The sequence below is a fragment of the Lates calcarifer genome, linkage group LG10 (assembly GCF_001640805.2).
Source record: "Lates calcarifer isolate ASB-BC8 linkage group LG10, TLL_Latcal_v3, whole genome shotgun sequence".
NCBI classification, from domain to species: domain Eukaryota; kingdom Metazoa; phylum Chordata; class Actinopteri; family Centropomidae; genus Lates; species Lates calcarifer.
In genome coordinates this window covers 8,388,540-8,402,194 of record NC_066842.1, presented here as the reverse complement: position 1 = coordinate 8,402,194, position 13,655 = coordinate 8,388,540, and the positions used below count along the sequence as shown (strand labels likewise).

The 13,655-nt window shown below is 39.0% G+C and overlaps 1 protein-coding gene across 1 annotated transcript in view; it reads left to right on the top strand.

Moving 5' to 3' along the window:
* The window catches only part of LOC108888544 (contactin-1a-like), a 47,458-nt gene that overhangs the window by 21,860 nt on the left and 11,943 nt on the right, over positions 1–13,655 (top strand). Inside the window, 2 exon segments of the mRNA XM_018684580.2 lie at positions 7,108–7,242; positions 9,214–9,252. Coding sequence (XP_018540096.2) covers positions 7,188–7,242; positions 9,214–9,252 — 94 coding nt within the window. The 5' untranslated portion in view covers positions 7,108–7,187.

Genomic DNA, 13,655 nt, shown 5'->3' with positions numbered 1-13,655 from the left:
TAACAGGTAACCTCTGCCTCATCTTGACCATAATGCAATTAAGGAGGATGTTTGTGGCTTAATTTCTGATTACATATAAACATTCCCCTTGTTAATGTATGGTCTAATGTGTTATTCACACCCTCTAATCCAATAAGGGGGTGCATAATAGATTAATCTTTCCTTTGTCTGCCATTTATTGTTGCTACCCCTGTGGAAAAAATGCACTGTATTCACACTTTCCCTCCAAGACCTGTCTTTGTGCAATCTGAAGGTATTGATTGTTTTTCTCAGTATACGTCAGGACACTCTAATTGCTATATATGAACTCAACTCTCTTATCTGTACAGCTTTGCCATCAGCTGTGAGCAGCAGATTGTCACTTAGTAATTACAGTTATTTACAGCTGAGTGTAAGGCCATCAGTGAATGGGGACCAAGATATGTTGCCTCTAATGTCACTGCTCTCCTAGAAACCTCTCAGCCAATATCTTTATTGGACAGATGTAGCACAAAGTAATTAAGCTGAATGCTCTTTCTTTATAGAGTGCAAGCCTCCTCTGACCTTTGCTTGTATGGCACAATTTATCATAAACGATGTGGCATACTTTCTACTTGGAGGCATGTATATTATTTCAGCTCTGGATTTGTCTTGAGTATCATGCAACCATAGCATTAGTCACACTCTACCAAGGCTGCTGCACTGAAAGGTCGATGCATTTCTGTGTTATTAATGATTCCTGTACCTTTACATAAAAACTGCAAACCTGTTTCATGTTGTGATTTTCAGTGTCTTATATCAATTATAATGGTAACAAACAAGTGTACGGCAGAAGAGGCCACTTTTATTCATAGTTACCTCTAAGATTCAGTCCTTTTGGGGTAGTATCTTTGATAGTATTTCAGATGTAGAGTCTTCATCTTTGGTGATTAAAAAGATCTATGATCTACTTCAACCAGTCCACAGGCTGATATTTTATATCACATTGTCTTATTCCTGCCAATTCCTATTTATTTAATTTTATTTGACACTTTGCAGATGGCAAATTAATCAAGAGGGCTATCTCTGTAATAAGCCATTACAGAAATGGGCAAAGCACAGATTTAAACCATCATTCTAGAAGTGGAAACGTATACTTACTCATGATAGCAAAATTATCAGCTGTCATTGCATGCTCTTGGTTCGTCGCTCACAGTTCAGGAAGAGCATCGAATGATGGCTTCCTTGTCACACAAAAGTTGTAACATTTTTTATGATTCAAGATGCATTTTTGTTATTGCACTCCTGCATTAGTTTCTAGACATTATGATTTGAGGTTAATGTAATTCATACAGCAGTCCAGCTCCACTTTGATTGAATGACTGAAGTCATTGATATTCAGGTCAGCTGAGGTTGCTGAGCCTGTGTGGCCCTGGGGGGCACTGTGTTGACTGCAGGGGTTGGGATAAATAGCTTACATTAGCATGGCAGCTTCTGTTGGGTGAGAGACAGAGAGAGAGAGAGAGAGAGAGAGAGAGAGAGAAGGCAGGAGGGAGGGAGACAGATTAACACAGTGAACGAGTGACTGGATCATCTGCAGCTGGATTACATCATGAATAATACTTCATACTGAGTCTGTCTGCTCTCTTGGTTCAGGAGGTACTGAGGTATTTTTGCTGGTGAAGGACAAAAATAACTACTGTTGAAAGCAATCTGTGCATTAGATTGCACACAACAAGTAAAATTAATGCAGACATGATTTCACACTGTAACACAGCAGGGACATTACATTAGACTGCAGTGTTCCTGTTATTCAATTAGTCAGTTTCATGCTAAATTTGCCCTCACAATTTTCTTTATCAGTGAATAATAATTAGTTATTGGTTAGTTTCTCATTTAGAAGAACAAGATCAACATAGTTCTGTTGAAAATAAAACATTTTTCTCTCCTGAAAAAGTGAAAAATGAATTCTGACTGCAGAGGAAATCAAGCTGTTAGATTCTGAGAAAGTTATTTTTTCTATCAAGAGCTGAACCAGTTCCTGCTTAGCAACAGGGGGCCTGTGCAGTACAGAGCGTGTAGAGAGCATCTTTTTCTGCAGGTGTTGTTGTGTCTTGGGGTTACTGCTTGATCTGCTGTGTAATAGGCTTGGATAACCTATGTCTGTATCCTTTTATTTAATTGAGTCATTCTGTTGGTCTTCTGGGAGGCATAAACCTGTTTATCTGTAGCCAAGTCCAGTCTTATTTTCCACACAGATATGGAAGAGAAGGAGTGCATCTTTCAGAGCTGAGGTTGAAGAGACACACAGGCTGTCTACGGCTCATTTTGGAATCCAAATCATTGATTTTGTCATAAATAATTCATAAATTAGACTAAATGTATCACCACTGCTTTGTGGTAAAGTAACACTGATTCAGCAGAAAAATGAAATGGATCAGAGCGTATTTCTTCTTGACTTATGCAAAAATACAATATGTAGTCATATCAGTTGTCTGATCTCAGCAGATGTAAAGTGATTTGTGCTGTTTTCTATTTCTTGCTTTCCATTTCAGAGAAAATCATGTCAAACTACATTTATGAAGTTAGCATTTGATAGCAAAACCTCATACACTTTGGCTTTTTCCACTGATCAGAATATGTTACGAAGAAACACGTTATAAAGCTAGAGAAAGTATAGTTAGTGACACCATGGCTGATATCAACTTCTAAAATTAGACCATGAAAGAGAGAGAACTGTGCATGTGTCTGGTAAAGTGGCTTCAAATATGCTTTTCTGAATCCCTGATGGAAAAATTAAATGATGGAAGTGGTTTTACTGGGTAACTGTGAGGCATGTTTGTGTATAATTTCATGAATGTTGATCGGAAGGACAGCAACTCTCAGCAGGCTCTGGATAAATACAGCTAAAGAGATTGAGCAGTAATGCCCCTTAAACCAGACTAAGTCACCGGTGCCTCTCTCAGATGATGTCAGACCCAATGTCTCACTGTTTCATCTTAATTTAATCTGGATCAATATTCCTCTCACTGTCTTGCTTGTTTTTCCACCAGCAGAATTTGGCGATGTCACTAAATCTTATCTGCTATATCACAAAATGTGTGATTTCGGGATGAGTAGTCATCAGATACCTTATTAATATTGGATTCCACGTCTCATGCCTTGGTCTCCAGTGGTAATACACCAGAAGAGGCGTGGTGAGATGAAAAAAGTAAAATAAAATCCCACATTAACCAGCAGACGCTCTTCCAATATTGAAGGAATAGTTTGACATTTTGGGAAAAACACTCACTTTGTTGCTGAAAGTTTGATGAGAAGAGTATCACTCCCACGTCTGTCTGCTAAATATAATGCTATAGAAAGCAGCAGTAGTTTTACTTAGAACAAAGACTGGAAACAGAAACTGCTAGCCTGGCTCCATCCAAAGGTAACACAGTCTGCGTGCATATTTACCATGCAGATATGAGAGTGATATTGATTCTCTCATCTAACTCTAGGGAGGAAAGTGAATAAGGCTCTTTGCTAAAATGTTGAACTGTTCCTTTAATATATGGTCATATATCACAATATGATGTTTAGGAATTAAAATGAAATTTGTTTTCTGAGACATTCTAATTCTAGAGAAATTATTCTGGGAGATAAATTAAATGTGCTAGCTGTTATGTTAATTCAGAAAACAAAGCAATTCATCAAACTTCATAATATTAGAAATACCACAAATTGATAATAACAATGGACAGTGAATGACAGAAATCATTATATTGCCCTGCCCCACTGTTAACTGTGCTAAAATAGGACAAACCAACAAAACTTATTTTCATTATTGACTATTCTGCTGATTATTTTCTTGATTAATTAATCACTCATTGTGTTTATAATGAAAAAGTAGTGAAAAATGCTTTTCGAGTGCTGAAGGTGTCGTATTCAAGTTGCTTGTTTTATTCAACCAACACTCCAAAAATCGAAAGATATCCACTTAAAATAAAACAGAGAATAGCAGAAAATCCTCACAGGAACTGGGGCCAGATAATGTTTGGCAGTTTATTATTAAGATAGTTGGAGATTATTTTTCAGTCGATCAGCTTATCAATTAGTGGATGAATTGTTTCAGCTCTAAACAGCACTGTCTGTCTTTACTGCATGCTAGACATGTTTGCATCCTCCTGGAATTCAGACATGACTTGGATGCTGCAGAAGCTGGCTCTGTGTCTAAGCAGCGCTCATTTTTCCTTCTCTAACTGATTAAGACCAATCCAGCGTTAACCCCATCTTGGCTTCCTCTTGCAGGATTACAGCAAATCTGTTGTTAATGACTGATTGTGGTGGTGGTGATGATTGTGTTTGTGTGTGTAAAGGGTGCTGCTGTTGGTGGTGGTAGGGGGGTGGGGTTGTTGGAGCAACATCTTGTTTTTGAAGCCTACCACTCTGACCCCTCCATCATCCCCTCCTCCACCCTATCCTCTTTTCCCTTCATTCCTCCTCCCCCACATGAATGGATCTGCCCAAGCTGATAAGGGAAGACATTTCTGTAAAGTTCCCCACTTGATTATGCAGCTCGCATCAGGCCAAGCACAGAATAGGAGGGGTTTCAAACACTTTCACTGAGTCCATAGTGCCCTTAGGAGGTTATGGAGTCATGATAAAAAGCACAGATGACAGAATTGGTCAGCGGAGTGCAGAAGTAAAATCCTAAAATCTACCCCCAGCAGCCTTGACTCGGTGTAATATGATTTCTGATTTCAGAGTAATGAGGTTGAGAATTCTAAGGGGAGTAATGGGGGAGAGACAGAGATTGAAATTCAGTGAGCAGAGCAAAGCTGGGAGAGGGGAAAAAAAAACCTTGACAAGAAAAACCACCAAAATCAAACCACAAGCAGTAATAGCTCTGGCAACGTCTGCGGTGTGATTTATGGGAGAGAAGAAATGGCCTTGTTTGAGAGCTGTCACATCTAGGGCTTGTGATTTACTGTGATGACTGGAGCCTTCTCATCACGTGTATTCAGGCTGCTAAGATAGGACAGGAGAGGTAGGAGGCCCCATTAATACTGATTATAAGAGCATGCTGCCTTTCTGTGTGGTGCTGGTCTGATGGTTTTTTACAGTATATCAATTCACTGACAGTTCTTAATGGGATAGATATGATTGGTTCTTTCAGAATGTGCTGTGACGCTATAATAAGGCTCCTTGTCGTCTCCCCTAATCTCCTAAGTGCATCTATTAAGATCATTTATGATTTATGAGTTACAGAAATTATACTTACAGTAACAGTGTAGCTGTAGAGTGAAGTAGACGGAGAAAGGGAAAGAGAGAGACATAAACATATTTTTACAATGCTCTGACTTCAAGAGATGAATGCCTTTAATAGATGAGCAGAGCACCCTAGGTCTTCGTTCCACAACAGCAGTGTTGTTCCAGATTAAAATGAGTGTTTGCATAGTTTCATTGCTGGTCACAAAAGGCCCCCCGCAGCACACAAACTGCTCCTTTTGAAAGGTGTTGCTAGGATACAGGCCAGCGTGAAAATGAAATCCCCTCCGTATTACTTTCCTGCAGCTGTACAGCTCGGACATTATGTCCAACTTATTGTGTGTGGTATAGTTGTACAGTATGTCTGCCCCATTTTCCTGAATTTATTTTTGTGTGGCAGTGTGCGTGCGTTTTGAGTGCTTAGTCATAAGTGTGATTTTGTTTGTGTCACACAAAGCTGGAATATTAAACAGACTCTCTTCTATCATCCATTTACAGCAATGAGACTCCATTTGTCTGGAGACTATGAGATCTCAATTCTGCTGTCACACCTCTGAGTCTCAACCAGCTGATACCTCAGGCTGTGCACAAAGAATCAATAGTGTCTGCCTCATGTTCAATTACACTCTAATCAACACACAGCAGTCCAGCACGACCTGGGAATGAATGGACGGATTTGCTAATATTGAGCCGATACTCAGCACTGTGATACCAGTAAATGGATATATGAGGTGTTAAATTGGGTTGTGAGTTTGACAGTGTGCTGCAAAATGTACTGAAAAGACATTCTGAGTAGAATTGGCTTATCCTGACAAAAATTATGCTTGCTATATTTTATACTTGTGGATTTAGTTATTTGTGTTAGTTCTTTTTCAGCTCTAAAAAAGGCAAAAGACTTGATGTTGTAAATCTTCGCCTCTGTGATGGGCAGCTCGTGCTTTATTTATAAAACACATAAAACATTTTCAGTCCAAATTGTTTTAGAGTATAAATGTACGGAAAATATTCCCAACCATTATGGGGAAATAATCTAACTTCCTCTTGACTCGCTCCCAGTGTGCTTCCACTCTCAGACAGCTGTTGCTTTTCATATTGTGTTACTGAGGGTGAGCTTGAGAGCCAGTGTTGTGCTGGTAATTCCTGGTGAGGTGTTAACTTCTTGGGGGCAGTGACCAGTGAGATGCCTGCTCAGCTAAACCAGTGCTCCTGATTTCCTCTGGCAACTGTCCAAATGTCAATCATCAGGTTCAACCACTCAAGGAGCTTGTGCCTTGGAGGATGACAGGAAGCAGACACAGCTAAGATGCTGTGTATTCATGGTACTCGTGGAAGCAGAGATCGGCTGGTGAAGCTTGTTGTGTGCTATGGCACAGACCGATCCTGATACAGTTTCTACATTACATACACAGTATGTTCTATATGAATCTTATGTTTCTGTCATGGACAGTATTACTCATAATGCAGGGGTGATTATTTGGTGAACAGAAAATTAATCAACAGCATTTTTGATAGTAAATTGTTTAGGACATTTATAAATCAGAACAGCTTGAAATTTCCTGGTTATAGCTCATCTAATCTATTTTGCAGTTTTCTACGATTTCACAATGAGTACGAACTTACACACATACACAGATTGTAATGGTCTATGGTTTTGCAAATTGAAATGAAATGTACTTTATTTCAGGCTTATTCATGCTGACCCTTGACTGTGGTTTTATGTTATACGACAGCCTGTTAATATATTTTGTTGATGTCGTAAATACTTTGACCTAAATTGCAGTGGATATTTTATCATATTTCTGTAAATTAATAGTTTCAGCAAACAAAAGCATTGTTTTCTGTAAGAATCTTTCATTCATTTGACAATCTGTCTCTCTTGCTGTTTTCTTCTGTCTCTTCAAGGAAACCCAGGCAGTCCTGCTAATGTTCCATCAGCTGAGCTTCTAGCTGTAACCCCACCAGGTGGTTCTCACTTCAACATCATGCTGAACCTCACCCTGCTCCTCCATCTCCTGGTCCTCTTGCTCTCCCCTGCAGGTCAGTAGCACATCAGCTGGGAAGGGAATGGCTAAATGAATTCACAGAATGTGTTAAAAGATATTTTAAGACACTGTGTCACAGCTGTTGGATAAATATCATACATCACACTCAGCCTTTTTAATGTGACAATCTAGTTACTTACATATAACTACTGAATGTTCGTATGACCCCACAAGTCATTACATGTCTCAGCTCAGTGCTACAGTTCAAATAAAAATATGTAAATCACAATTTTTTTCCGTATTTGGCATTAGTGACACATAAAATGTTGTAATTCAGCAGTAATAGCAGTTTGCTCTCTGTTCCTTTCAAACACTGGCCATGAGCAGCACTTAAAAATCAAGAGGACATTGCTCACTTAGATCAGCTCTTTTTTACTTGTATGTCCTTCATCCGCATCAAGTGTCACCATTTAAAAATCCAGTTGTCAAAGACTCATTTGGCACTAACAATCTGTGCAAAGTGCCTCATATAGCAACAGATTTTGATTAGTGGCTCCAACTACAAAGCATGAAAATCAAACAGGTGGCAGGCAGCTTGGATGGTAGAACTCTTGTCAAAAGTGTCAAAAACAAAGGGTCAACAAGCTGGTAATGTATGCTTCAAGAAAGAAAGTAGAAATTAGTTTTAGTTCAGTCTTGACTACAGTAAAGTTATGATGTGTTTTATTGTCAGGTGTAAATACAAACTAGCTAAATCAGGTCTAGATTAATCATATGAGATGCATGCTATGGCTAAGCTGTAAAAAAAGCACAAACTGTAGGAATATATATGTCTGATAAACCAGGCTGGGCAATTGTGTGCAGGTTTTCGTTCCTTTTTTGTGATCCTGCTGTGCAGTCATCTGTGTTGGAAACAAAGCAAAGTGGACAGAAAACAGCAGGCCTGAAAATGACCTGTCTAAAAAAGATACAACCTCCTCTGTGTTCCCATACTATTCTCACTTGTTTCAGACTGGATTCCACATGAATGAAAAAAATGGGAGCTTGGATTGGGAATTCTGGCTTCACACCACAACCTTCTCAAACAGACATTGAGATCTATTTATTTTTGTTTTTGGATTTTTTTTTTACATGGGAAGGTACCTGTAGCGTTGTGGCTGAGTTCACCAAACATTTTGGCAGCACTACAGCTAAAGCTTAGAATATCCTGTTGGAAATGCACTCACATACAGCTACAGAAAAGGGCAAATAATCATACATCAACATCACATACACAGTTGCACTTCTCACATACACTTTATGTGTTATATACAGCCACACAGGGCTGAACTGTATTAGCTGCTCTATCCAAGCAGACAGCAGCCAACCAGCAGTCTCAGGTTGTTATTGTGGGTAGAGAACATTGGTTTGACATAGAAAGAAAGAAAAAAGTTAGATGGGTAATGTGACGTTAATGCTATGACAGGAGAACAAAAGTCAAGCACAAACCACCCTACTACTGAAGTATAGAGTGTGTGTGTGCTTTTTATGGTTTAGCCAGGCCATTGTAATGCTTAGACTGCAACTTACAAATGCAAGAGTATTTAACAGTCATAATAGCTTTTAAATCATCCAGTCTTTATGATTGTCCTATCTCTTTTGTCAGTGTACCATTTGAAAATCAGATCAGAGTTATTAAATCCTCAAGGCCAACCACAAAGGTTTTGAGTTTTAGATTTTATTGTGAAGGGCAGGATGTAGTGGATTTCACAGAGATGGCCATCAGCCAAGGGTAGTCTTTTATTCCAAAAAGCGGGGTTTCCAGCCATTCATCACATTCTCAGTAGCAAAAAGTGATTCTATCAAAAGACCCACACCTCACCAAACCAAACTTTCTTGATGGTGTATGATAGGTTTTGATCATTTTTCCTGTTGTATCCTGTTTGAGGTGAAATACACCTGTAGTCAAGAACACAAGAAGTAATTGAAATCAGCAGTCATTTGTGTTTCATGGTTCAAAATTCTGACATAATGTCCTTTGTTGCAGATGCATCATTTCATGGGGAAGTACCTGACTTTTATGGAGGTAAGGAAATGCATTTTAGAGCTTCCACCCTACATTCACGCACTCCTTAAATTCATTCATGAGTGTCCAAAGTTTTAATATTCTGAAAATATTCAAAAAATATTATACCAGTGGTGATAAGGTTTCAAGGTCAAGGCTTATCAGGAGGTTTAAAAACCAAAGTCACAGAGTTGACAAGCAGTTTATTTTTGTGAACATCTGTGTGTTCTGTCAGAGTACCCTTGAGGAATTCATGGGATTCCTAGCTGCTCATTCAGACTAAGACCATGAAAGTGAATACCTGAAATGTGAAAAAAGGATAGCAGGATAGCAACAAAATTCAAAGGCTTTCCATTTGATTTATAGTCTTCAAACCAGAGACAAACAAGCTGCACCTGTTCAGTGGCAGGTTAATGAGGCTGTGGCCTTGGAGTTTAGAGGAGGAATCAAGCTGTGATTCATAGCCAAGGCTACACCACTAGATCTGTTTGAGAAGAATAAGGCCAGTGATGTTTGATTGCTTGTTGCATTAGTCTGTCAAAACAATTCCTGCATGAGACCTTTAACTGGCATAAGTTTTGAATTTCATTTGATTTGCCATGGAGAAACACTCCATTGACTATTATTGACCGTAACATAGTTGTTTATTTGTGGACATCAGCACACAGCTTTAGATTCCAGTGAAAAGACATATTACACAACCTTCCTATCCGGGGGGGGGGGGCACAATTATCTGCTTTGTTTCAGATTTCGATGAACTCCATACACTTCCATAGAACAGGACAATGTGCAACCTCTGGTGGACATGGAATGCCTTTTCAAGGAAAATTCAAATACTCTTGTCAGGTTCAACAAAGGAACAATGCAGTACAGTTATAAAAATATCAGAGCGATAATACTTCATTGATGTCAACCTCCTACTTAATTTAAACTCTGTATTCAAGCTTTTGTATGCTATTGTTCGACTTCATTTACTGAAAAACAATTAAAACCAGAGAAAAGAAGTATGTTAAATCCAAATGGCCCATTCCAGCCCCTGAGGTGGTAAAACTACAATAGCATGTGCATGTCAGGAGTCGTTAAGCGACATGCAGTGACAGACTGCTCCTTTTCTCATGGTCTACAATAGGGCAGGACTAAAAAAATGTACCTGGAGGTCACGTTTCTTCCCTCTGTTGCTATTTTTGGATTTCTCCTACTTGGAAATGTACATTAATGGAGATGGTCCAAGACATTGCACTCTACTGGGCAGATGAATCTAGGATGGTCATTAGAGCCACAAACTGCATTACTGTTGCCATGACTCATTCTGGAGTTATACTGATGGCCTGTGACACTCATGTAGAGGGATGGTCTTATGTCACTTGTGTCAGATATAAAAACTGCACAAGAAGATAGAACTTTGGAATTTGCCGTTATGCACTGTTGAATGCAATTGGAGCTGTGTTTTCTTATTTCAATAAATTCCCAGAGGCTGAGGCAGATTCCTTCCTTTTAATAGTTTTATACAAAGAAAACTACAACAATACCACTCTCATGTCTTTATGCTAAATATGAAGCTAAAGCCAACAAGTAACTGCTTAGCATAGCTTAGCAAAGACTGAAATGGGGTTGCCAGGCAACCAGTTGAGACTTCAGGAAGTCTCTGTGCCAGGCCAGCAAGTAGTCCAGAAATAGACCATATTGATCTTTTCATCTAACTACCGGCAAGAAAGTGAATAAATGTATTTCCCAAAAATGTCCTACTGTTCCTTTAAGTCAAGTGTGGAAATCAAATGCTCCTAGCTCAAGCTCATGTCCAAAAACAGGTCTCTATTCATTAGTTTAAATAATTAATTGAGAGTATTCATCTGTAAGAGCACCCTCCTGTTTTCCCAAGTAGTACAGGTTGTCATTATGTACTGTCACTTTTCAGTATCTAAAATCATATGATTTGTCTGTCGTGATTTATTCTCTGGGAGAAAATAAGTGGAGGCAGACTGTCAGCAAGGGGTAAATGGAAAAAAGAGGGCTTGCTGATTTGTTGCTTGGGAACAAGTTGTGATGCTGCACGCAGGCTGAATTGTTGGTGGAACCAGTAATGAGAGGGATCTTTTTCTGGTGGTCTCTCTTTATTTTTCTTACCCATTCATTCTCTTTGCTTCTCCATGAAGCATCGACCGCAGATGATTTTCACAGCCTATGAGCCTGTATGGAGTGTCACCTCCTGGACATGTTGACATTATCTCCACTTGTCTGCAGAAATAACACAGCATGATGTAGCTTGGACTCTGCTGAACATTTTTGATGATGCACATATCAGTCCGATACACAAGACTACAGTGTTTAAGGTCACTCAACACTGAAATATGTGAGAAAATGCTGCTTAGGCTTTATAAATTTTGACCTCTTTGTCAAACTTGGACAAAGATGAAGGCGTAGTCATAGGAGGAGGCAGAGTCGATACCACGCTCCTCAAAGGTCAGAACATTGTGTAGGCTGCCATCCAGCTGGGACACACTGCTGAATCCCTCGTTTTTTCATACAAGCAAGCAGCTTATCATTCAGCCGATAGCAATATTAATGCCCATCATCATTCTGCTGTTAAAGCTATACGCCACTCAATATCTGTCTCTTTAATGCCACTCAGTTTAGGCTTGAAAGAGCGTTAAAAGTTTAAAAGTATAAAAATGTCAAGACATTCATCAGACCCTTTCTCAACTGTTTAACCATATGTTGAATGCTTATGCTGAACTAACTACACATATTATCTCTCATGACAGATCCTTCATCATAGTTTCTTTGTCAATGTCATTATAAAATATTGAGTTTCAGTTACATTAATTTAGTCACTCAGTTGTGGGGGCCACCAACTTACCTTACATATAAATGATTCTACTGAATTCAGATTAGTACTTGGTATTGGCAGATGATTTGACTTGACTTGGACTGGTGTATCCCTACTAAATAACTTCCATTTTAGTCCCCAGACATCACCTTGTTGAACTGTTGGTTTTAGCACCTTTCTTTTAGTGTATTTAAAGTTTTGGATACTTTGGTGATTAAAACACATAGCACAGATGGACAACAGAGAAGTGAATAATGCTGCAGAAATAGTCTGAGAAGTTTCTTTTAACATTTTGATTCTTTTAATGCAGTGAAGCTTGTCTGTGTTGGAATCTACTGTAAGTGACAGCTCTCTCCCACAAAGTAGTGTAGAAAGCTTTTAGGACACCTTTCAATCCAAGAGATGATGAGTTTTCAGTGCTCTTAAGACTGATTTTTTTAGTACTGCTGGACTAATACAGTGATCCAAGTGATGCACTTTTAAAACCATAGTCATTATTTATTATCATTGTGGGGGAAATGGAAAGATCTGGTTAGTAGATGTCCTTGCTTGAAACATCTGTTCTTGGAAATGTTCTGATAAGAGTGTTCCAGGAACACGGGGTCTAGTTTGTCTAGTTGTTATGACTGTTTGGTTTGGTGTTCTGTATGTCTGCCAAAAGGCACTGACTGACGTTTTATAACAGAGGAGGCCGTCTGTATTTGAGTGAGAATGCCACTTGCACACTGACCTGAAAGGTTGTGTGTAACTGTAGTCTCCATCATCATGTAAAAAGTTATTAAAGAGCATCTTCACCTTACTTCATCCATGGGTTCAGGGTCTTTCTCCAGTAAGCTAAATAAGAGAAGAGAAGGTTGTCCCTCACACCATAGCAGACTGTGTTTCACATGAATATACAGTGTACAACAAAACTGATTTTTGTTGTTCAACCTTCTGCTTTTAAATTCTCCAGTGGTGTTCTATTGGATTCTAGTTAGGGGGCGTACTTGGCCAGGTCATAGTTTTTTTTTTTTTTTTCATCTTTAAAATTCTTGTCTGAATTTTTTTGTGTTTAGGTTCACACCTCTGTCAAGCCTCTCGAGTCCTCTTGAGACTGGGAGTCATGTAATTCAGTATTTTGGTAAACAAACATGCATTCATAGTGACATCTATAAATGTCTTCTCCCCTACACCTTTTGCACTCATGCAGCCACATATCAGCAAACTACCAACTTCACAGTTGGCACTGTGGAATCACTGTGGTAGTCCTTCCCACACCAAGCTTGACACCAAGCATGCTGGACCCCATCTGATCCGCAGAAATTTATTTTGGTTTCATCTGACCAAAGAATGTGCTGCCAATATTTATCACGCTTCTTTTCATGGTCTTTGGCAAAGTTTAGTCTTGTAATTTTGTGCCGCTTTGTGAATAATGGTTTTCCTCTTGGATGCCGTCTGTAGAGGTTGACTTCATGCAATGTCCTTCACACTGTCTGAGCAGGCACTGAAACAACAATTTCCTTCATTAGTGATATTGCACAGAGGTGTACTCTGATTTGTTCTGTATGTTATGGACTGTGAAAACCTCATATGCCCTGTTACTGTATAGTAATAATAG